The sequence below is a fragment of the Kryptolebias marmoratus genome, linkage group LG4 (assembly GCF_001649575.2).
Source record: "Kryptolebias marmoratus isolate JLee-2015 linkage group LG4, ASM164957v2, whole genome shotgun sequence".
NCBI lineage: Eukaryota > Metazoa > Chordata > Actinopteri > Cyprinodontiformes > Rivulidae > Kryptolebias > Kryptolebias marmoratus.
This window is the reverse complement of record NC_051433.1, coordinates 17,275,847-17,300,783: the sequence shown is the minus strand read 5'-3', so window position 1 is coordinate 17,300,783 and position 24,937 is coordinate 17,275,847. Positions and strand designations below refer to the sequence as shown.

At 40.3% G+C, this 24,937-nt stretch overlaps 3 protein-coding genes across 4 annotated transcripts in view; 1 reads left to right on the top strand and 2 right to left on the bottom strand.

Moving 5' to 3' along the window:
• Positions 1-219: 219 nt before the first annotated feature.
• On the bottom strand, positions 220-4,596 carry psma5 (proteasome 20S subunit alpha 5). Its single transcript, XM_017434596.3, has 10 exons — positions 4,481-4,596; positions 4,132-4,182; positions 3,208-3,274; positions 2,953-3,079; positions 2,167-2,234; positions 1,981-2,088; positions 1,811-1,869; positions 1,615-1,717; positions 690-776; positions 220-488 (listed from the first exon to the last, which is right to left on the bottom strand). The coding sequence occupies exons 2-10, from the start codon at positions 4,158-4,160 to the stop codon at positions 411-413; spliced, it is 726 nt and encodes a 241-aa protein (XP_017290085.1). The 5' UTR covers positions 4,161-4,182; positions 4,481-4,596; the 3' UTR covers positions 220-410.
• A 3,611-nt stretch (positions 4,597-8,207) lies between these two features.
• LOC108246869 (matrix remodeling-associated protein 8) lies at positions 8,208-22,278 on the top strand. The gene is made up of 11 exons (XM_017434623.3): positions 8,208-8,401; positions 10,740-11,051; positions 14,757-14,858; positions 14,943-15,076; positions 15,168-15,347; positions 17,340-17,481; positions 19,488-19,643; positions 19,755-19,779; positions 20,789-20,874; positions 21,040-21,111; positions 21,204-22,278. Exons 1-11 carry the CDS (start codon positions 8,356-8,358, stop codon positions 21,224-21,226), a joined length of 1,278 nt encoding a protein of 425 aa, XP_017290112.1. The 5' UTR covers positions 8,208-8,355; the 3' UTR covers positions 21,227-22,278.
• A 188-nt stretch (positions 22,279-22,466) lies between these two features.
• The window catches only part of per3 (period circadian clock 3), a 17,943-nt gene continuing 15,472 nt past the window's right edge, over positions 22,467-24,937 (bottom strand). For both annotated transcript variants that reach the window (XM_037975492.1, XM_037975494.1), the window contains 2 exons: positions 23,921-24,071; positions 22,467-23,840 (listed from right to left, as the gene is read on the bottom strand). In XM_037975492.1, coding sequence (XP_037831420.1) covers positions 23,718-23,840; positions 23,921-24,071 — 274 coding nt within the window. In that variant the 3' untranslated portion in view covers positions 22,467-23,717. The remainder of the gene's footprint in view (positions 23,841-23,920; positions 24,072-24,937) is intronic.

The window sequence follows — 24,937 nt, the reverse complement described above, 5'->3', positions numbered from 1 at the left end:
ATATAAAAAAATCTAACTATTGGAAAAACATAACACAAGCCTGGTGATTCTATAGTTTTTACCAGGGGTTGTAATTATAATGAAAACTTTAATTGAATATTTAGTCCAGTTAAAGAGCCTCTACCAAGCCCTCATACTTCGAACATACATTTACAAAAAGAGTCAGACACTTTCTGAATACAACAGTTTAATTATAGTATTGATCCGTAACAAAATCCCTTCGCCCCCAAATTGCTGCCCAGACGCTGTTAGACCACAGGTAAATTACCAGATTACAAATAGAAACCAGCAAAAACGTCTGACTGCTGCACGTTGTTGGAAAGTTGTGGCTGCGTTGTGACGGTAGGCCCAGGCACTCGCTTCATTTCCTCTCCTTTCTAGCCCAGAACTCAAACCAGGTATGTGCCTCTCTAGATGTCCTTGATAACATCCTCCAGCTCCTCTTTGGAGTACATGTGGAAGGTCTTACCGGGCTCGACTGTTGCCAGCTACAGAAGAGATGGAAAGTCAGCATAAAAACCGGGGATTTAAACTTTGGCGTTCCCTGCCGACTTGTAGCTACTGTAGAACCTCTGCACAGAAGTAACGCCACAAATGTTCTCTGAAATGATCATGCTTACAAGACAAATACACCCTGTCGATGTCAACACTTTACACCAACACGATCAAGCATTCAGGAGGGAACAAACCTCGATGTTGGTGGCGTTGAGCTTCTCCTCCATCACCTGCTTCAGAATGGTGAGAGACGACTTGATGGCATCTTTTAATGTCATAGACTGTCAGGTACCCAGAAAGAAAGAACAAAAGCTTCACGCATCAGTACCGGTGATCTATTTTCTACTGAACATCTCAAGCCTTTTGTGTTGATTCACCTTTTAGTCTAGGCAGCTAGAAGACTTACAATTTGTTTGGCATCTTATTAAGTGCTGGTTAAAAAGTCATTCACAAATACAAAAACAACTTAATGATTTTCATAAATATTCCTTTGTCAACTGGTTTATTTCACACACTGCCTTTGATTTATCATAGTGACACTTAAGCATAAATTAAAAGAGTTTTCACTAATCAAGGACAAATGCTTGAAGTTACTGAGCAGTGCACACAGCAAGAGTGTTTTATGGTTGAGTATGGGCAGACAATCAGAAGTATTTTTTTTTTCCCCAGATGCATTTATTTTAGATAAATGTAAGCCTTTTAGAGCTTCAGCAGACTTCTGGTTTGCAGAGCTGTTTACGTGGCCTGAAGACCTACTTGTGAGCACGGAGGCAGCTGATTTACCTAAAAGATATTCTCTCATCAGTCCAATGTTGTTGTAAGAGCCACGTGGAATATAATTCACTGACTGGGTTCAACTTGACATGCTGTCATTTTCATTTTTCTGGAAAAAAGTCGATTCACACCGGTCTCACGGCTAATCCTTTTTTAGCGGCTTCAGTTAACAAAATGCTCTTCTTAAACAAACATGTAGCCCATAACTGGATCGCAGTAGACTATACTTACTTTAACATAAACATATAAAAAATGTACTGTCATAAATCAACAGAAGAACAATGACAGAGACAATAGTTTGTGGAATGGGAATAAGATATCCAGATGAAGGTGAACTATAATTACCTTGTGGTAGACTTCTTGCAGAGAGCTTTGTGCTCCCTCCGACGCTGAGCCGATGGCCCGAGCGTCGCACTGTACAAAGGTTCCTGATGGGTCCATGTGGTAGCTGGATTACATGGAAAAATGTGAATGTTTTATTTTATTTTTTTGTAAACAAAATTATATAAACACTCGATTTGAAATCTTTATCTGTACGTACAGCTGGGGTCCTTTTTCATCAACTCCTCCAAACAGTAGCGCAACACCAAAAGGCCGACTCTGAATAAAACACAGAGGGAAAGCAGGACGACAAAAAAAAGAAAAGAAAAAAGAGTTAACTACACCTCTGTGTTTGATAAAGAAAACAAGGAGACGGTGTGAATGACTGACCATGGCGCCGGGGTCTGCGTCCTCCTCTCCAAACTGCAGCGCCAGGTTGGACACAGCCTGAGTCACACTTTCCACCGTCATCGTCTCGTTGTAGGTGAACCAGTGGTTCTGGGAAGAAACACAAACTGGTCAGGGCCATCCGCGCCAGCATGCCGCTTCGTTTACACTGTCGCTCTGAATTCATACCTGTGTTTCCACTCTCGCTTTGTCAATCAGAGTCTTGGCGTCAGCTATTAAGCCACTCATGGCACAACCTGGAACAGAAAAACAAAAGAGAATTAAGAAGCTGTTTAAACTTCACATGAAGCAACAATTACCTCTGTCAAACTGTCACATATTATGTTACCCAATCAAACATTACTGAGCATAAATGCAACCTCATTTATACAATATTTGACCAAAACAGCACCATACAAGGCTTTTCTTTATAATTGCAATACAGCAAAATGTGTGAATTTGTAATGCAGTATTCTCACAAATTCATTCTTTTTACAACCCTCAAAGAACTGTTATAGCTGGACCAAAAAATATATATTTATATTATAGATGTTTTTTTTTAATAGGCTTCATCTAAAAAAAATAAACCAGCAGTGGATTCTGAATAAAAACCAAGGAGGACTAATTAAAGATGCTCTGTGCAAACATTTAGCTCCTAATGAAGGTTTCATAAAAAAAAATCACTTGCATGATACAACCCATGTGACAAAGGTTGGTGCTATGTGTTTCAGGACAAAAACACAACTTTTGCAATATTTTTATTATTATTGAAACTAAAACAGCTTGCAAACTTGACGTTTAAGCATTTTGCATTTAAAACTAGTGCAAATATAATCCAAAGATTGACCCAATTAATGTCAAGGATTACAAAATGAAAAACAACACCAACAGACAATATTTTCATGTATTGCAGTGAATCAGCATCTGTCAGAGCGAATTCTGCTTGTATTTCCACACTGTGTCACAGTGTTTTACCAATGTGACTGTCAATCTCCACGATCTTCTCGATGCTGTTGGGCTCCATCAGTGGGGAAGTGATCCTCTTCTCCACGGCCAGACACACCCCCTCCGAAGTCTGGATACCGATGGCTGTGGAGCCCAGCTGAGAGAGCAAAGCCAGACCAAAGAAAACCAATGAGCTCAAAAGTAAACAACTCTTTGGGTTTTTTTTCTAGCTTAATCAAACACTTTTCAGAAATGAAATGGCCACAGATTTTGCATGATACTCACTTTTATTGCTTCTATGGCATACTCAACCTGAAACAGTCTTCCCTCTGGAGAGAATGTGTTTACACCTCTACAAAAAACACACACACAAACATATATATTACATTAGATCATTACTGACAAAGATTAAACCCATAATAGCCGTCAAAATATGCATTTTTTCAATGTTTTTGATTTGAATTTTTGTGTTTGTGAATCATCTATGATCAAAATAACCCGTAAATATGCATCATTCACCACCAAAAGTCTGCTGCTAAATTTGTAATCAATGAGTGAAATCATCAGTCAGATTTTGTTAGACCAATTACGAATCATTTGTTTGAATTCGGACATTGACGAATACACTTTAACAATATATGCAAATAAGCTGTACCAAGATTTTCCCATTAGCTATTATATATGTAATAAATGTATGTATTTGAATAATCATGTGTTTAACCAGTAAAAAAAAGCCTACATATTTTACAGTCCAAAACCCTTTCAACTTGAGCAACTTGTATAAATTTAGAAAACACATAAGGGAATAAAATCTGGAAACACCGGTTTCTTTTTTCCATCCTTTTCCACACCTAGAAAATAAATACTGATAGAAACACTGATTGAACTTATAATGATATTCTTACAGAACAGCTTTGAACACATCTAAATAATTAAATGCCTTCATAGAAAAATAAAAAGTGAGGTTAATGGGGGAAAAAAAGATAACGAAAGTGAAAGCACAGCAACAGGACTGCTAGCTGATGGCTAACTACCAGAATAACAAAGTTATGACACAGAACAGAAGAAAACAGCCCTCGAATTTCTCTTAATTGTTTCATTATCTTGTGAATTAAAGAGAGAAAGAAAAAAGCTTCGTATCATGACTTCTCTTGTTTGATTGTTCTTTCCTCAAGAGCCAAATGACAAAGCAGTTTGTGCTGCACTTACCTGTCATATTCCGATCTGGTCAAAAACATCTTTTATCTTTCAACACGGGGCCTGCAAACACAAATAAACCGTTTAGGTCTTACTCATGTGACACAAATCCAGTTCTAAGCCACTATAAGCAACAAAACCCAGCCCTTTCTTTATTTGCTCTGGTTGATAAATTAGCAAACTGAGCTGCCGCAAGAATGAGCATGCGTGTTAGCAAACTAGCTGTGAAAGAAACAAATCCTTGTAGTTCTTTAAATACGTCTAATATCAACATTCATTTCGTTCAACTATGCTTAATACAATATTCCAGTACAATGTAGCAAATTTTCTCTAAATAACTACATATGTGAGGCTCGTTTACCTTCAACCACAAACCCTTGAATGAGTTCGCTAGTTTCAGGGAAAGCTTCTTGGTGTAGCATTCATTCCCTACCGGACGTCACAGCAAGTCTCGAACAAAGGTTCCGCCTTGCACAATCGTTAAAAAGAACTTATCAATTAAATGTAAATTTAAGCAATATTTTTCTTCTTTACAATGTTAGTCGTTAGTTTGTATAAAATTATTTAAGACCATGAGCCAAAATTAGGATAATATGCATTATGCTAAGTGGAAATTAATATTTTGAATAAATAAACAAAAAAAATAATTCTTGTTAAAAATAACAATGTTATAAAATAGGTTTGAGCGCTATGTGGATTAGTCCAAAGTAAAGTCTGAAACTTTAAGGGTACAACAACAGGCGCTGTACAATCTGACTTCACCGTGGCGAGGGGACTAACGTGGATCATAGACGTCTTAAAACACCTCCAGTCTCCAGTATGCCCTAACGCTTCATGGTTTATAAACCCTCTCACAAATATCGTGATATCCCTACATGAATTTCCCACTCTTCCTGCTGCTTATCGCTTGGAAATATATATATATATATATATTTTTTTTTAAATGAGACCACAAACACTGGTTATAGAAAAATGTGTCAAAAAGTCTGTTACAGCTCCATCATCCCACGATCGGAACCGTTCAGTGAACGGAAGTGACGTCAAAGTTCCCTTAAAGGGCATTGTTCCTCACAATGACATCATGAATCATATCACCCCCCNAAAAAAAAGGAATGATGACATCACACATCAAAGGCACACATCAAAGGCACACACATCAAAGGCACCTCCTGGGACCTGGCTTCACCATCACATTTCGCTCAGCAGACTCAAGCAGCCAATCAGAAATGTACGCCATGCAGGAGTTCGGGTCTCACGATGTTGGAGGTTAAACTATGTTTCGGAGAGCCACACATCGAAGGCACACATCACCACATCTGCCAGAAGAAGGTATATAAAGATCCACTGACAATTTAAGGTAAGGTTCCTTTCAGGAACAACTTCTTAAAGGTTTATCTATCAATAATTTAACTTTTAGGAATCATGTCTGAGCAGGAAAGTAATCGCCCAGCTAATAAAACTCAATTTCCACCCCTGTACTCAAACCTTTGTAAAACTGAAGAGCTGCTAGAAGCATTAAAAACGTCTCGGGAGTCTGAGAAAAACTTGAAAAAACAAAACCACAAACTGGCCAAGAACGAGGCCTGTTTTGAAAGAGTTTACGAGACTAAACAAAATGAAATTAAATATCTGAACAATCTGCTCATTGAGCGTGACGTTGATCTCAAAAGTTTAGGAAAACAACTGCATGAAGCTGCTGAAAAGCTAGCAGATCTTGAGCTCTGTAATGAACGACTGACTGCGCAAAATAAACTGTTGAAGGTAGAGGCCAAAAACTTGGAGAAAATTGAAAACCGCCAAAGGCTTAAAATTAACAGGCTTTTTACTGACTTAGCTCTGTATAAATCTAAGGTAGAGACGAAAAGTCAACTGTTAAAACATTTAGAGGAGTCAGAAGAAATCCTTACTAAACAGTTGTCAGAAGTTGTGGAAAAGTATAAAAATGTGGCAGATTGTCAGAATAACCTTAAATTTGAGTCTCATAAATTAAACACGTCTCAGCAAAATAAAAAAGACTTGGAAAAACAGGCAAAGGAGCTTCCAAGAGAGGAAGGAGACTTAGACAAATGGAGATGCAAACAAGGCCTTGAAGGTGTGAGGAAAACCCTGGGCAATTTTACCGTTCAGTTGGCAAATTCCCAACAACACCAAGAGTACCTTGTCAAGGAATTATGCAATCTTCAGGAAAAAAATAAGGAACTTACATTAAGAACGAAAACCCTGTTGCAAGAGCTGAAGGCTGCCAATATGGCTCGAACTGACAGCCGAAAAGAAAAGCTTGAGGACAAAAACGTTCAGACCGAGTCAGCGACACCTCAGGCTGTGAGTCACGCACAAAAACAATCAGAGGCAGCTGCTGAGGTCCCAACTCCAGTGCAGACTACAAGCTGGTGGAGTTATTCCTCACAAGTCCTTCTAAAGGTAACAAGATATGTCATATCTGGGTTTGTCTGTGCTGTGCTAACATCTGTAGTTTTAAATTCCCTCGAGTCTTGTTGCAATTAAACAATGAATCCTTTGTTAAAAAAAACCCATAAAAAACAAAATCAGGCCCTCCCCTTAAGTGTGTGTGTGTGTGTGAGTTTAGTCCAGGTAATCTGGTTCCCTTTTAGGCCAAAAACATACGTTTGTCTGTCTTCGTTAAATTGGTTGTTATTACGTGTACTCTTGTGTTTACTTACAATAATATCGCACACAGTTCGTGCCGCAGTTTTTCTAATCTACTACAGCTAATGGGCTTCAGCAAAGTTGCCATTAAATCAGTCAGTTTTACAGATATTGAGCTAACGTTCGATGGAGCAGTAGCTGAGAGTCATACCCGACATATCCTGCGAGCACTAAGATCGTGTCAGACGACATTACCTAAAGCTTCACATTATTTTCAGGGTTTGACCAAATTCAAAGGACAACAGGTGGAATTTAGCTGTTGCTAATTCTGGCATATGATATATTGATGTGTAAGACAGCAATACTGATAAATATGCAGTTCTTTTTGGATAATGAAAAAACAACTATAACTCTGTATTTTGAAAATAAGAAGATCTTAGTTTAAACTTTTGACGTGACTGTTGGCAGGTAATGCATTCCTGAGTGTTTTTTCTGCTTTCTTATAACTTCCTTGTATCTGTGCTTGTCCTGTTGGTTCGCAGTGCGACATTTGACACTGCTAATGACAGTTTTGTTGCAGAGATTGGAGCATCTTACATGTCAGAGTTTTAAACTAAGATCATCTTATGGTAAGAATAGATGGAGTTGTAGCCATTGTTTAGTCAAACTATGTAAATAATGTTACAAACAAACTCGTGCGAGAAACTGCGAGCTGTGTTAGCTCTCAGAGTGTCTGATGAGGATGACTCTCAGCTACTACCACACCACAACTTCAGCTCGGTATCTGTAAACCTGACTGACTGTCTGCTGAGGCACGGCATCCAGCTCTTACTGAAGAGCAGCCCTGGGGTACAGAGTAACGAGCCTCTACACAGTGACTCAGCAGACCCCATAGGTTTTCTATGGGATTCAGATCTGGAGAAAGTTCAGGCTCCATTTGAGGTAATGTGGATAGCACGAAGAGGAGGACTGTTTAAACACCAATTCAAACTGAACCAAGAAATTTACTGGTCAATCGATGGATCAAACACCTTGTTAGAAGGCATGTTGTGTAAACAGTGCTAGATTTGTCCTGAAACTGCCTCTGAAAGCCAAATACCCCTAACTTTTTGTGTGAAGTGTATTTGTACATGTCATTAAAGGGACTGACCACTAGGGGTGTCCGTGGAGCCGAACAGTGAGATTCATCATTATGAAACAGTAGGAACTTGTAACACATCTGCAAAAAAAGTTTTAACTATTGCTGGTTATGCAGTTATCTGTAATATATTACAGGCACTTAATTTCATTAAATGAATTCATGTGAGTTAAAAATGTTTTTATTAAAGCACAGCAGCCATCGCGCGCAGTGAGGAAAGTAGATCAAAAGAAAAGAGAGCATAGTTTAAGGTTTGTGCAGGAAAAATGTCCCCTGAGATGTTGTACTGTAAGGTAACTTCGGGGTTCGTAAGAGGAGGAGTGTTGGACGGTTTCAGGTTTCATTTCCCGGCCGGGCTCGGTTCTGTTTGGTTCTGTTTTGGTCCTTTGCGCTCAGCGGCGCCGTCTCCATTAACCAGGACTCAGAGGTGCTTGTAGGAAGGGAGGCAGATGTTTTTCTGAGGCGCAACTGGCAGAGAGAATCCTGTCAAGATGAGGGAGGATGTTCTTCTTCTTCAGACTCTCCTTTTCGTCCTCTGTAAGTTGTTTTAACTTTCGGATGCAAAATTTGAAAAAAAGTCAGCCATCTTTTAAAACAAAAATAAATAAATAAAGGAAGCCCGTTTTTATTTTCCCTTCATTTTGACGGATCATTTCAGCGTTTTGTCTGCATAGCATGTTCTGGGAACGTTTTAATTGAATTTCCCCACATTTTAAAAGCGGAAATGATTCCTTTAAACTCCCCCAGGCTGGAAAGAAAGCAGCTCAGTAAACTTTTTGTTAGATAAATACCTTTAAGACGGACTGGAAACTGTTCCATCAAAGCTGTTGTGGTCAGTTATTTACACATATGATATAATATTGTTTTTTTGATATTTTTGCAAATTAAATCCAGCTAAAATTGGCCACATTTTGGTTGGCAATAAAAGAAGCAGTTAAATCTGCATTGTACTTATTCCAGTGACACTTTTGCAAATATCCTTACGTCTCCGACAGCAAGAACTTTTATTGGTTTGGCAAATTTATTGTCAAAACAAATTAATTTGTGGAATAAAAACTTTGTAATGATCTAAACTAAGAATAAATGCCTACATTTTGATGTCGGAACCCTATAAGAAGTGAAAAGAAAATAGAAAAAAAAAGTTAAATCTGTTGCCATTAGGGTCACCATGGTAACCGCACACCTGTGTCTGTCACTCCCTGATGACACGAGATGGCAGACAGAAAAACAGACTAAAAACTACGCTTCAAAGAAACAGCTGCAGTTCAGAAACTGAGTCAGATCTCAAAAACTCCCGAGCGGCAGAAGCCTCTGATGGTCACATGTGAATTTTAATGTTTCTACATTGTTTAATGGAGAGGATGTGACAAGTTAAACACACCCTTCATTTCCAGTTCTGAGGAGAAATATTTAAGCTAAATTATAACAGTCTGTGGACGCTTTGGTGTTGCGCTCTCTGCACATTGAGGGGATTTGAGAGAAAAGTTCTTTAACATGGAGAGACAGACTGGCAGAAAGGAGACGGAAACCCATAAGTTTTGATGTATAATTTGCGTGTGTACTAAAAGAAATTGTGGAAGTAAGAAGTGTTTGAAAAACTTAGCTCAAAAGCTAATGTGTGCAACATCATCTGCCAGCTGAACATACTGTTAAAAAGTTTCCAGAAATTGTAAAACGTAAACTGTGATTGTGTAAAAACTCTAAATTCTAACCTGTTGTGCCAGGTTCAGTTGTACAAACAAAATTTTAAAGAACTATGGTGCTCCAACCTTATTCACCTGATGGCTCATTTCAGATCAATACACTAGATTTAATATTCTCCTCCACAGATGCAGGCAGCTGTTTGCCCTTAAACTCTTTTGCTAATCCTGTTTCTTTATAGGTAGTAGCCTAGTTATTACCCACTGCCAAGAGGCCAAGGCATACAAAAATGTTTTTGCATTCATGTGTTCAATCTTCTGTATTGTTAGCAAGATATCTCATGATTCACTGAACTGATTTTAATGAGACTTTTAGAAAGTAATCTTTGGATGTACATTTACAGCTGATTAACTTTTGGAGTCAGTCCAAATCGAGATGGCCAGAAATGGCTATAACTCAGTCAGTTTTACAAATACTGAGCTAAAATTTGGTGTGAAAGTAGCTGAGATTAATCCCAAACACTAACTGATCATGCCAGATCTGTGTTTGAAACTGTGCCAATAACTAATGGAATCAGTTCTGTCTCTATGTTAGCAAAATATCACATGAACCACTGGATGGATTTTAATGAAATTTTTAGGACATAATCACTGGGTTACTTGGGCTGACTTATCTTAAATTGAGTCAACCCAATTTAAGATGGCTGCCGCAGCTAATCAACAAGCTGTTGCTGTAACTCAGTGAATTTTACTGATACTGAGCTAAAGTTTGGTGTGGTTGTAGCTGAGAGTTCTTCACAACACATAATCTTGAGCGCTAACAGATCATGTTGATATTGCAATATCACATAATGCATAATGTTACATTATGATCAAGGTTCAACCAAAATGGCTATAAGTCCATCCTTTCTCAGCATGAATGTTTTAGTCTAAGACTCTAACATATGAAATGGTGGGCAATATGTATTCCTTCAAGGAATGCAAGGCCTTTAATTTGATCTAAATTAGAAATGCGTCCATTCAATAGGAAATCTATTTTTAAAACAGAACATCCCATTTTTGTCTGTTAAATGCATCGTTACTGTTTGTGTTTTAGTCTCTACAGCCGGTTTCTTCGCTGCAGGTATGCTTCTGTTAGTGCAGCTGTGATTCACATCTGCTCCTTTCCCCCTCTAGGATTTTTTTTTTTTTTTTTGCACATACTGAAAACTCTCCCTCTCTTCCCTGACCTCCAGTGTCATGTCAGTCGGACAGCAGCAGCAGCAGCAGTGTGGTGGTGGCGGGTTATAATGTCAGTGCCCTCGCCGGGTCCAAGGTAGTGCTGCAGTGTGTGAGCGGCCGCATGGTGTGGACCAGGGACAGGGTGAGGGACAGGCAGAGGGTGGTCCACTGGGACATGTATCGGGATTATCCGGATTACGCCATGGAGAGGGTGGTGGACATGTTCTCGGCCGGAGACCAAAGACTCTACAGCGCCCATAACCTGAACAGGGTCGGCCTCAACCCGACATCCTTCAAGGATGGAAACTTCTCGCTGGTCATCAAAGGTCACACTCACTGATTTGACTCTCGTGTGTGTAGCTAGAGCTTTGTTATATTTAACAGATATTACTTTAGTACAGTTACAGTCATAAGTTTACATATACCCATCGTGGGCATTAATGTCATATTAATTTAAGCTTTTATTGTTTTGTTTGAACTGCTCATTTTGTTAGGGGAGTGAATATACAATATAAACCTTCAGGGATTTCTTAAAATGTTATGTGGATGCACAAGTTTGAACTTATTGTGGATTTTCTCTCATCTACACAAGTCAGAATTATACATACAAGGTCAAATAAATACATACGATCACCTAAATCTTTTTTAAAAAGTAGAGCTAAAGTTTCTAGTCTTCTCTTTTCCAGAATAAAAAAAGAACTTGTTTGACAGCACTCGTTGAATTGATCAATACTAAGAACACTGGTAAAGTCCAAGGAACTCAGTGAAGATCTGAGAAGGAGAGGAGATTAGTTAGATTGTCCAGGAAGAACTCAGAAACCAGCAAGGCTCAAACCTGCCATGAAGTGGAAACTGCAGGAACACCACTGTCACTGTCCACAGTGAAGCCAGTTGTACATCGTCATGGACTCAGAGTGACACCAAAGTGACACCTTCAAGTTTGATGGCTAAGCCAAAGGCCTTCTGGTCAAAAGATTGAGCTATTTGGCCACAATGAAAAAAGGTTTGTTTGGAGGACCCAAGGTGAAGCTTTCAGACCTAAGATTATTGTACCAATTGTGAAGCACAGTGGTGGTAGCATTATGCTGTGGGGATGTTTCTCTGTCAGTGGTACTGGTGCATTACACAAATACAATAATGAAGATAAAGGACAACTTCCAACTTCACCTCAAATTAACAAGAGAACAATCCCAAACACACATCAAAACTGTGGAAAAAAACGGTGAAACTATGGGAGTCTAAAGACATTATTTCACTGCAAAGACTGATGAGATGAGTTTTGATGTGTCATGTTGAATCGTACATGGATCAAGACATGAGCCAACGCCCATCAAGAAATGTTTGTTCTCAAGAATTGACTTTCTTATGCTTTGTTGTGGGTTCTCAGTGGATTATGCATTTGTGGAATGCTTTATTCAAAAAATTGCTAAAGATGTCCGATGTAAAGAGCAAACAAGAGAATGACACTCAGATGTCACAAGAGAAAAGAAGCATCAAATTCACACCAAAAGGTTTGGAGCTTTATATAAAAACCTGTCAAGAAAAGCGGAGTTTAAAATGTAAACAAGCTTCAAAGTTTATGGAGAAAATATCCGAGTTAATGAAGTCACAAGAAAACATAAATAAAGTGTCTTTTCACTTTACCAATTTTATTAACTGCACTCAAGAAGCAAGCGAGTTTCATGAATCCTTCATGAAGAGGAAGTGAAAAGACAAACTGTATTTTCAGTCCAAGGTGACAGCATTTTCAAATTTTATGGACAATGTAAAGATCTGGTTGCAGAAAACAGGCAAACCGTACACTGAACAGAAAACCAATGCTGATGTTGATCAAGTTGATGCAGATCCGGATGAAATAAATCCTGAAGACAGTGTCTCTAATATTCCCAAAAGCCACGTTCAAAAGCTTCTTCACAGCAGTCTCAAATTTCATCCACCTCTTCTGCACGCATTAAAGCTGCGGCTGAAAAGGCAGCACTCATGGAGAGATTCGCTGCATCGAACAAAAAACATCTGATTGAAGCTCAAGAGGAAAAACTGAGAAAAGAAAAGGAAAAATTATTCTTGGAAACAGGGTTGGCAGCGACTAATGCAAAGCTTCATAAACTGCTGATGATAGTGCACAATGGTTTCCAGCTGAAGTGGTTGATACAGTTAAAAATAATGTTTATGTGGATGACTGTTTAAAATCCGTTCCTACAGAAGAAGATGCAGTATACATGGTGAAAAGGCTGACTGATATCTGCTCCAAAGGAGGATTTACACTTTCAAAATGGATCAGCAATAGTCGCACAGTGCTCATGACAATTCCTGAGGAAAGGAGAGCAAAGGAAATCAAAAATTTGGATTTGGACACAGATCAACTTCCAATTGAAAGGACACTGGGTTTACAGTGGTGCATTGAAACAGATGAGTTCAAGTTCAGAACCTCTGTGCAAAATCCCCCTCAGACCAGAAGGGGCATTTTGTCTGTGGTTAGCTCACTGTATGATCCTTTGGGTATCCTGACTCCCTTCTGTATGCCAGCTAAGTTGTTGCTTCAAGAACTTTGTAGACAAAATTTGAAATGGGAAGAAGTTATTCCCCATTCATTCTCAAAGAAGTGACGTGATTGGCTAAAGGATCTCCAGCTGATTTCAAGATTTAAAGCGGAGCGTTGCATTTGACCAAGTTGCATCACAAAGCCAGACGAAGCACAACTTCATCATTTCTGTGATGCAAGTCAAGATGGCTACGGAACAGCGTCGTATTTAAAGCTAGTGCCACTTAAGCAAACTACAATCCCCAGGCTGGAACTGACGGCTGCAGTTCTTGCCGTCCGAGTGAACAAACTATTGCCAAAGGAGTTGCAAATAAAGATGGAAAAATCGGTTTTCTGGACTGATAGTACAACAGTACTAAAATACATCTCCAATGAAACCAGAAGATTTCACACCTTTGTTGCAAACAGAATTTCTGTCGTACCAGAAGCTACAGATGTGAAGAAGTGGAGATATATTTCCTCTGAGGAGAATCCTGCAGATGACGCATCCAGAGGCGTGGGAGCAGAGGAGTTCCTCAAATGCAGGAGATGGATAAATGGACCAAAATTTCTCCACAGGTCAGACGAGGAATGGCCAAAAATGGATGTGGATCACCATACAATTCCTGTAGATGACCCAGAGGTCAAAAAGGAGATAGCAGTTAGTGTTATTGTGAAGGAGTCACAAAATGCTACAAATAATCTGATTCATTATTTTTCATCTTGGACAAAGCTTCAAATCTCTGTTGCCTGGTTTTTAAAGCTGAAAATCCTCCTGATGTTGTTGCAACAAAAAAGGAAAGAATTTATAGAACAGGTGAAGGACAGGAAGAACTGTGGGTCCATTTCCTATGAATATAGGGACTGGTATAGGACCAGCCAGGAATGGAGGTGGAGCCTATGATTTTTTACCAGTGCAGAGCAGAGCAGGAAACAAAGGAAAGTTTGGATTTGCACTGTTTACTTGCCAACTGGTTAAATAAATAGACAAACGCAATCTTCAAGTATTGGACATTGGACTTCTTTTGCCTGCGTACGAAACCTAACCCCCACTCAGCAGTGGATTCTTTGAACTTTTAAGATGTTTGGTCAGACAAACAATGGCGACTACAATATGGATAAATATATATATAATATAATGTGTGGATTCACGAAAACCCACAATATATTCAAACTCACATCTATTTCTTGGTTTTAAAAATGACTGAAGTTGTTTGTTGTATGACCATTCCACCCTAGAAAAAGAATGGTCCAATTATAAATCATTAAAAGCCCCAAATTAATATATGACGTTCCTGCCCATGATAAGTGTATGTAAAGCTCTAAACATAACCAATCCACAATGGCTTATCAATGTTCAATTTTAAAACTAACATTATGAATTTACTACACAATAAACATCTGGTTAACCTAATGTTAACTTATGCAGTTAGAGTACATATGTGATCATGGCTGTGTTAAATAAAATGAACACCTTAACTTTTAGTTTATTGCTTTTTTGTGGTGACAGATGTGACGATGAAGGACCGAGGTCTGTATTCCTGTAACCTCCACCATCTCTACTGCCACCTGTACGAGACGGTCCGAGTTCAGCTCAATGTGACCAAATCACGTATGTCTGGCTTTAGAATTTAGCATGTGAACTAGTCTTTTTCCACAAGCATCTTCATTGATGGCTTGTCTCTTTGCCACAAAGGCCGCAAAGAACAGAGCTTCTGGGACGGGCAGAAGGCGGTGTTCGTGGTCCTGCTCGGAAAGACCGTGGTGTTGCCCTGCGTCAACAGACGAACCGTGTGGACAGACTGGAGCAACGAGGAGGAGGACCAGCAGGTGGGTTTGTGCGTGTGGCACCTCAGCTGAGAAGAAAGAAATCTGCCCACCGACGAACTTTGTATTGACTGGAAGATGTGTCACCTCTCAGGTTGTCCACTGGGACCGTCAGCCACCGGGAATCCGCCACGACCGTGCCGATCGCCTGGTGGATCTGTACGCCTCTGGGGAGCAGCGCAGCTACGGACCTCTGTTCCTCCAGAGGAAGATGAACATCAGCAACCAAGCCTTCTCAGAGGGAGACTTCTCACTAACAATATCAGATCTGCAGGTTTGTATGTCAGAATGAAGAAGAATAAGAATATAACAAACATTAGGAAATTTCTGTAAAAACATTTGAAGGGTGCCAAAGCATTCACTCACCAAACTCTGAGCTCTGGAAGTCACTGGAAGTCAACGGAAACTTGACTGTGCATTGTCTTCACTCTGAGGAGATTTGAGCAAAAACCACAAGTCCTAAAACACTGAAAGTTACTTTGAGTGAAAGAAGTCTGGAATGCTTACATTTTTATGTATGGATTGTACATGAAGACTTGTGAGAGTCTTTTTAAGCGTTTCTTTGCAAAAATTGTAGTTAATGTGTGACATGATATCACTCTAAGTTGAACTTTCTGTGGTAAAATATCCCAAAATCACAAATCTCAAACTGAGATTGTCTAAAAACCATGTCCAACTTTTTGCGACCCGTTTAAACTCTGAAGGTTGCTTCTGCTTTGAGAAGAGCGCCACAAAAGGGCTGGGTTTTCTCACTCATTTTGTCGAAATCCTATTGTTCTGCCGTCTTTTGCAAATTTTGTCTACACCATTTGACAATCTGCTCTCAGTCATTGCACTCAGGTCTCAGTCGAGCCGCACGCTTCGGTGTAGTTTTTGAGGGGAGTTTCCAAAGCTGCAGGAGGAGACGCACACTGAAAATCACAGTGGAAATGAAGGATTAATGGGCGAATATTAAATAAGGGTGCTTCAGAGCTTATGCATTAGCATCCCTAACTATATGTGGCAACAGTGCACATTGTTAAGCAACATTGCTGCTGGTTGTGGTACACATCTGATCGTATTCGACACGCGTGTGGCCATGCACATGGTGCGAAGTGTTTTACAGAAGGGTGTCTTCATGTGCATTCATCTGATACGGAGTTTCTTGCACACATGGAATAGTCATTAGCAATGAAGCGCTTGTCAAGTCAAAATTTATAGGGAAGCTGGGAACCAGAAACCACAGTATGTTGAGCATTCACATGAATGAAAAACATGGACCAGCAGTTGCTGCCATTTGTTCCAATCGTGAGCAGAAGAAGGTTTACGGCTGGAGTCGAGGGAATCTTCAGATTTCCCCGTGATTCTGCAAAGATGATAGAGTGGTCCGAAGTCAGAGAATTTAGGTCGAACAGAATCAGTAAAACAGGCTGCAGTTTTCTTGTCAGTGTAAGAGTACTTTGGTTGAGGTAAAATAAAGCTGTTTATGTGAAACATGAGTAATATGTATCTAAACAAAACCTTACAGCAAAACTCTGATGCATCCAAGCAAAGTGTTGTCAGCACTGTGAAATCACTTAACATAATCTGATGATCATATCAAGAACCGACAGATTTGTTGCACACATTTTGGATGATCTCACATCAGGGGAAATGTCTACTTGTAATGAACTTTGATTAGGTTCAACCAGGCTCCTACACATAAAGTTAGTTGTTCCTCAAAGGCTCAAAATTGCTTAGGCTTGAATTCTCATTCTGCGATCTGTAACCCAGAGCCTAAACTTTGAGTTAAAACTGCTATAGCTACCTGTAGCTGGGATTTTTACTTTAATTTTAAATGTTTTGATATTGGACTTGTGTCATGGCAACAATCCCTTTGCTTGGACTAGCCGTTAGCTCGTCAGTGCAGTCAGAATTAATCTATTTCTCCAAACTGAGGTTGTTCAAAGAGCCATCTACAACAGGTAAGATGTTAATTGTTAATAACCTTTTCAGTGAACCTGACTTTAAAAGATGGGAATGATCATTTTAATTTTCTCAACTGACTAAATAGTCATCATAGTAATAAAAAAAATCATTCCTAAGAACCTCAGAACAGAGGCTTTTGTGTTTTATTCATTAAACAAGGCTAAATTATGACAGTGAATATGGTGGAAAGGCCTCAGACACATGACTGTGTGAACTCTCTCTGTTCAGATTCACCACACCCCAAAATAGTTGGTATCTACGAGAAGACAAAATCAGAAACTCCTAATAACTTGAGTCCATGTGCTGTGTGTTTTGACAGTCTACAGACCAGGGCATGTACTCCTGTCACCTTCACCATCATTACTGTGGTCTACACGAGAGGAGAGAGTTTCGGCTCACGGTCGAACCGCCGCCGGTTCGGAGCACTGAGCCCAGCAAAGTCCTGCCCGGCAAAGACAAAGGTACGAATCTTACTTCTCTGTTTTTTTTATGGGTCAGCTTAGACGCGCCAGCAGAGCAGATGTTTCATCATTTAACTGATCTGAACTGTTAGGAAAAAAAAAAAGAAAACATACATCCGTTCTCTCTTCGAGTCTTGTTTTTATCCTCCTTCGTCCTGACTGGGTCTCCTCCTGGACTTTCCAAACAGCAGAGCAGCGGAGGAGGAAGTTTTCTGTTTGTTTCTTCAGGGAGAGATTTTTTTTCTTGCACTGTCAGCTTGTCTGCTACGACTCATGAAACCACACATGCATATATTCACCCTCATTACCCCCTTGGATTACTTACACCACATGTTTGTTTTTTATTCCTTTCAAAGTTTGCATGTATGGATTTTGTGAAAAAAGCTTAAAAAGGGGGAGAAAAAATTTGAGAATAGCTGCTGGGTGGGAGGAATCAATTGGCATTTTGTCTTGCCTGCTACTTTCATCACATTCTTTGACAGTGAGCGTTTCTGATTCCTGTGTGTGTGCGTGTGTGTGTGTGTGTGTTTTCTTGAGCAAAGCTGGTGATGGCCGACGTATCAGTGTGGGAAAACCATTGAGAGAAGCTTTGCCCGCGGCCGTCCGTGTGTGCATGTAGGAGAGAGAGCTTAGGTCTGTGTTTAACAGCACAAGCCAACAGGGCCGATCTCATTTCAGAGGAATCTTTTGGATACATTCTTTTGACTGAAGTCCAGCTCTTCCCACAAAAATAATTCCTCGCTCTCTGAGCTGTAATGAGGCAGCAGGACTACACTTTGGGAACCAAACTGATTAGACTTGTGCTGATTTATCTGCAGCTGAGGAGTAGGTTCATCCCTGTCTTTTGAAGTGGTTTGTCCCAGACACATGCCTTCTTATCTGCCTCATTTTGCCCCCTCAGTTGTCTGCTGGCCTGTTGACTTTGGCTTAACATTACAGAAAACTTGCCCACTTCTTCCGTAACTCCACCTTTTTCCTCTTCTTTTGATTCCACATGCTAAGATCTGTTTTCTTTAATACAGTTGTACTTAAACATCACTATTATGCCAACCTTTTTAGACAAAAACGGAACATTTTCTGTGGTTTACAGATGAAAACAGGACACATAGGTCATTTGTTAAAAGGATGACCACACAAGAAGAAAGCCCAAGTTAAAAATGGTCTAAAAAAAAGGCAGTAAAAAGTTCAGTCTTTTGGATAAAAACAAAATCCAGAAAGAAATCAAGAAAAAGAGATAGTTTTGTTTGAAAATGGAGCTGAAGTCAACTCTTAGAAATGCTTTTCTGTGCTTTTTTTTTTTTTGCACACACCAGACATGCAGATACAAATGTGGCATAAACTAGAGTTTGCAGTGTTGGGGCGAGGTCTTTTCTCTAGAGAAGATTCTCGCTCTCCTCTCCCTCTCCCTCCACTCTCCTCTCTTCATCGCTGTCCCTCCTTCGCTCCTCTTTGCTCTTCTGTGTTTTAGTGCCAGGAAAAAGTAAATCGCAGCACAACACTGGTCTGGAGCTCATTTTGGCCCAAACACGTTGAGTCTGAGGTCCACAGCTGGTTCTTGACTTGCACTTTTTTTTTTCTTTTTTTTAAATGAAACCAGACTTTTCTTCAGACTCTGCTTTGTAAGACTCAGCAGTGCTGCACATGCAAGTAATTCTGGCTCTTTACATCCCTGTTGTGTTCAGCTTGGAAATAAGAATAAGAATAAAAAGCACTTTGCAAAGTATTTAGAGCATGCTAGAAATGGTTACACAACCAATGCAGCTTGTCAAGACAAGCGTGTGCCTTCTACTTTAAGCACGTGTTACAGAATGTTTTAAATGTACTTAAACGTAAACAAATTATATACGTATTTAGACAGAATTAGAGTTTCACATCCGTTACTTAGTGAGCGATGTGTCTAAAAATGTTACCAACTGTGTAACGTCCCACAAGACAGCACTCTGGTGTGTTTGTGAGAGCAAGAAGAAAGAAATGTGCTGACTTTCTGGGACTTTTCTGCCTCTCAGACACCACCAAAGCTGAGTCGCCACGCGTCATCAACGTCATCCCGGACGAGAGGAACCACTTTCTCCTGCCGCTGGGCTACGTCCTCACCTCCCTCCTGCTCCTGACGTTCATCATCCTCATCATCATCCTTGTCACGCGACGACGCCGGGCCAAAGGTCTGGGCTGCTGAGTCTCCGTCTGGCTCGCTTTGATTCACTCAGAATTTTTTCAGTATCAACATTTTTACTTTTTCTTTTCTTTTTTTTCCCTCCCCCCTCCCGTTTTAGAATTTTATCCCAAGGCATCTATGAGGTGAGTGGAGACTGGACACAAACACATGTGCAGTAATGGGAAAAAGGACAGGAGATTCGTTTCAATCCTAGGGTTTTAAAAATCATCTGGTCTTTACCAGGTTCTAAAATGATTTAAGTATATAAAAACACACATCAGACTTCACCCTGTCAAAGTGCAAAAGCTGTGTGATAAACTAAGTCCACTCCGTGATCTGTAAAATCTCCTTTTGTAGCAATGATTCCCAGTACCATATTTTCCGGACTATAAGGCACACTTAAAAGCCTTCAATTTTCTCTAAAAACGACAGTGTGCCTTCTAATCCGGAGCACCTAACATATGGAAGAAGTCATAATGTTTTAGTACGATTTTGATCAACTACAAAGCCGCACCTCTTGCAGCATTAAGGCTCAGTTATAGTCATGTAGGGCTCCGTGCACGGATGCGTTTATACTTGACACTTACGTCAGTGCAGTATTCTCCGAAAAGACGGGGCTGTTTTGTTTCGCGTAATGCCCCTTAAAGTCTGGTGTGCCTTATATATGACAAAAGTTTGAAAATGGACCGTTCATTGACAGAGCGTCTAATAATCCAGTGCGCCCTATAGTGTGGAAAATATGGTATTTGTTTTCTAAGTGACTTTATCGGTCTGTCACATGGATGCAGAGGAGCTTTGGCCGTCTCGTCTTTACAGCGTTGCTTCAGACAATCATTTCAGCACAGCTCTGTGAAGGTCCCATCACAGCATTTCCATCAGGTCGATGCCTGGACTTTTGACTGGACCACTACCGCACTTTGATTCTTTTCCTTTTCAGCCATTCTGTTACAGATTCACTGCTGCGTTTGGGATCGTCGACCTGTTTTATGGCCCAGCTGTCAGACAGATGGGGTCACAATTGACTCTAGAACATTTTAATATACAGAATCAGAAAAACGGTCGATTTTTTTCATTCCTAAATCCCGTGGAAGCAGCAAGCGTGGGCGTTTTAACCCTTATTTCTCACACGAGTGTAATTTCTAATCATGTCAGGTCCAACAGAAGCGGCAACAGCTTGGAGGAGTACGAGATAGATGTCAGTGAGGTGAATGTGTGCAGCCGGAAGGAGCGAAGATTTGGTGAGTTAGAAGCTTTTCTTTTCCATTTTGTCCTAATTGTCTGCAGCATTCCATGTGTGGATAAGACAAGCACGATAAGGCTTTAATGGGTGTGCACCATCCTTGTAGTAACGGAAAAATACAGACACAGCGGTTCATCTCATTGGACTTTTTCCCTGTGTTTAGACTATAAGAACAACCTGCTGAAAGAAAACACCCACGTGAACGCTCAGCCGAAACTCGTCGATCTTGACAAAGGTGTGTGCGCACAGGCAAAGTCAACATATACGTGTCGTCTCTTATTTTATCCTCCTTGAACCTCGGCCTTTGTTTGTCTGTGCTCCTTGCAGAGATGCAGAAGTTTTCCAAGTGAGGGGTGGGGAGAAAAAAAGGAGACAGAAGCGAAATCGGAGTCGCTGGCTGGTCCAGAGGCTGCGCTCCAAGCTAAACAGGTCCACACTACCTTCTGTCCTGGCACTGCAGAGGGGGGAAACTAATGCCGCAGAAGTGCTTTGCTTTTTGAAATTCCTGACCGAGGTTTCATGTTGTAAAATAATCACCTGCGTTTGACAGAAAGGAAACTTTTTCTTTAAGTGACATCAATTAGATGAAATAACCCAGAGACACTGGCGGGTGTGCTGAGTGTGACTCAAGCCTCGATTGCAGCATGAAGGACTAATATGCACATAAATCTTGTTGACGTGAGATGTGTGGTTCAAAGATGAATTTTCTGTTATTACAGCTTGAATCGTTCCTTCTTGTGACGCTTCTGTTTTCAGTTTTTTCATTGTGATCCTTACGCCAGCCTTTTTCTTTTGGTTGGACTGAAGCTTCTGACTTTATTTTATGTGCAAAGTATTTTTTTAACAGGTCTTAAGGTTCCCTGCTAATAGTTTCTATTACATGAGGATACAAACACACTTTTAATCAGCTATCCTCTTCATTATGAAACAATACAGGCAGTTACTGTTAAATTTACTGTGGACAGAAAAAATACTTTGTTGAAAAGCTATTTTCACCTCTTGATTTTTTTGTCGATGTTAAATGTTTCTTTTCATAAAGTCTTCATTTAGGTTGCGACACCACTAGGACAACGAAACCAAAGGACAGGTAACCAATGATGTGGTTTGTGTTATTTTGTGATCACTGATTCTGTTTTCACAGACTCTTTAACTTTAGTTTATTTCACTTCCCATGTTCCACTTAGTCATGGGCTCCCCCTAGTGTGACAAAAACAGCACAAGCTGTTTTATCAGTACTCGTTCTGACCACTACACTTTCTCCACCTGTTATTATATGCATGGAGCACACTAGAGTTGTACTAAAAGCGTCCGTCTTTTGTGGCTTTTGCTTTGTTCAGTTTTGTTAATACCCATGTTTCTGCTGCACTTTATGGTTAATACAATAAAGTCATGATAAAAGTAAGAATGTGTTCAGCTCATATTCAAGTATTCAACAGTTTGATTTGGTCCCTATAAAAGTTGTGTACATTTTCCCAAAAGTGTTTCTTTTTTTCCTTTTGGAGCCTTCTGGTAGCACCCGAGGACGATGAGTTGTCCCTCTTCATGTGAGACTCTTATTTGTGTGCTGTGCTGGACTGATAATCACACACATTAGGTCATAAGTCATTTATTCATTCTTTTGTCACAAACAAACAGTCCCTGAATTCAAGACAAATGGCTTTTTTTTATACAATTCATAGTAAGTCTTGAATACGTCATCTATAAAATTACACAGTACTGTCATGTACTTTTCATCTAAAAATGATAGAAAACATGGTATGTCTTGCACTGTTGGACAAGTGTACTGAAGGAAGGAGACTGTGCACTCATTCACACCCACAAGCACACCTGCAGTCGGACCCAGCACAAGAAGAAGAGTGACAACATTCACAGAATGACGATTAGTTTCTCCACATCTCCCTCTGACCCTCTCTCTGTAATATATACACATGGTCAAAAAAGAGCTACTGGGTCTAAAAGGGAATTCAATCAGTAAGAAAAAATACGATCAGTGGAAATCTGCGGCTGTACACAACAAGGCTACAGGTAAAGCATGGTGATGATCGGTTTTTAGGGTTTTCAGCAATGAGCTAGACGTGTTTTAGCAAAAACGCTATCTGGTTTGCTGTTCGTGAGTCAACATAACGCTGCAATAGCAAACAGATAATCTGCACAAGAGGACACCAAGCTGTGGAATAAGAGCAAAGTACACTGAAATGGTAAGATTTTAACAGAAAATTATAAACAAGCAAGAGCAGCGAATGTGTCTTAGTGTCCATCAGAGGAACAAAAAAAAAAAGTTAGCCCACCGTCTCTTGGTTATGGTAGGTTATACTGTAACTGTATGTCACTGAGGGAGTTGGTGTGGTGCATATACTACACAACCTGGAAAAGAATCTGCCAGCAGCACCGTTTTCATTTTCACACCCAGTCACACTCGTACTGAACAGGTAGTGCAGGTGTTTACACAGTGCTCAGATTCAGGGGCAGCAACTACAGGATCCTAGTGATGAACACCTGGTGAGTCATCGGGCCAAAGGATGCTGAGCCTTTAATGTGACATAAACCCCTCCAGGGGCTCTATTAACACAAAAACAACAGAGGTGTAGTAACAGCAATCAGGTGAAGACGGTCACATTAGGCTTAGAGAAAATGCCAGTAACATGTACAGTACGTCTCTTCCCCACTCTACTGTTTAGGCCGGGTTCTAGTCTCTAGTTCTAGTACAGAACATTAAACCTGAGGCTAAAGAGCAGGGATCCACCTTATCCAGATGGGTCAGAAGAGCTATATGGGAAGTGTTGAGGTTTCTGACTGGTTCATTGTGAGTTGTGTAGTGAGTGATTCAGGTTCTACGTCTCTTTAGGTGTCAACTTCAGGTCCGGTAGAGTCCTGCTGAAGGCCTTCCACGGGTGGTGAACCGTCTAAGACAGGAGGCTGAGGGGGGTAGGTCATGACTGGCCCCGAAGTGCAGCTTACACAACCCTGTGAGACAACGGACGTGTTCAGCGTGTGTTCATCAGAGCACAAAGAGAAATACGAGGACTTTAGGATCTCTGCGTTACCTGTGTGTCTATTTCCTGTGGAATGGTGTGCCGCTTAATCCAAGGATGGACCTCAGCCAGCTCCTCTTTCTGCTCCTGGGTGAACCAGGGCTGGAGGGGCTGAAGCACGCGGAGCTTCTCTCGGTCCTCTGCTAACACCTCACTCTGGTCCCTGAGAAAACGGGGGAAAAAATGTGTATACTTCACTTTACTGGTCAAAATATAAGACAAAACGTGTTTCCTTTTTTAGCTACAATTCAAAAGAACTGAACTACACGACACAACTGTGCTCTTATTTGTTTCCCCGACTTTTCAGGGTAATTGGGTGAATTAAAGTCAGTTGCTTCTCTATGATCATCTCTGTCCGAGTATCAGAGCAGCTGCAGATCAAACACCAGTCTACAAACAATCTAACAAGGAAGTGTGTAGGAGCTGAACAAATGCAAGATCTGTTAACTGTTAGACGTTTTTATGTCCTGTATGTATTTTTATGATCTTTAGAAGAAAACCAGGGAGGTACAAATGCAAATCAAGGTTTTATTTGTCTGATCTGATCTTATTTTGGTCATTAAAGGAGCTCTGCCATTCATTCTGAGGCTTGCAGTGACCACTGCAGATCATAGTTCATGCTGGTCTGAAGCATGAAGCTGTATGAAAGTTTCCAAACAGTAACAAGTACTGCTTCAAAAAGTTTTCTTTGGAGTTAACAGATCTAGTGTGAATATTAAAACCTAAATGGCTGTGATAGAAAGGTGGGGAAAAATTGGAAATGTTCAGCTCAGGTTCCCTAAAATCTGAAAAACACCATTTTCTGGTTTGATATTGTGGAGGAGAAGATAGTGCAGAAGGTCACCAGGCCTTGTTAGGAATGTCCGGTTGTTTTGCCAGTTATGTCCGGATGTTTTGCCAGAACTTGGGAACAGTGGGAGGTGATAACAGGAGGATTCCTGGAACACAGGATTTGTCTGGTTCTTAGAATCCAGGAAACACACTGGGTTGGGCTAGACCCAGTGTTGTAGAAGTTACGTAAATGGTCAG

Coding starts and splice junctions, on each gene's coding strand:
- psma5 (XM_017434596.3), bottom strand. CDS start 4,160: ATGTTTTTGACCAGATCGGAATATGACAG. Junction 3,080..3,207: donor ATGCCATAGAAGCAATAAAA/GTGAGTATCATG, acceptor TTGCTCTCTCAG/CTGGGCTCCACAGCCATCGG. Junction 2,235..2,952: donor GGAGATTGACAGTCACATTG/GTAAAACACTGT, acceptor TTTCTGTTCCAG/GTTGTGCCATGAGTGGCTTA.
- LOC108246869 (XM_017434623.3), top strand. CDS start 8,356: ATGAGGGAGGATGTTCTTCTTCTTCAGACTCTCCTTTTCGTCCTCT. Junction 15,348..17,339: donor TAACAATATCAGATCTGCAG/GTTTGTATGTCA, acceptor GTGTTTTGACAG/TCTACAGACCAGGGCATGTA. Junction 19,644..19,754: donor GCGACGACGCCGGGCCAAAG/GTCTGGGCTGCT, acceptor CTCCCGTTTTAG/AATTTTATCCCAAGGCATCT.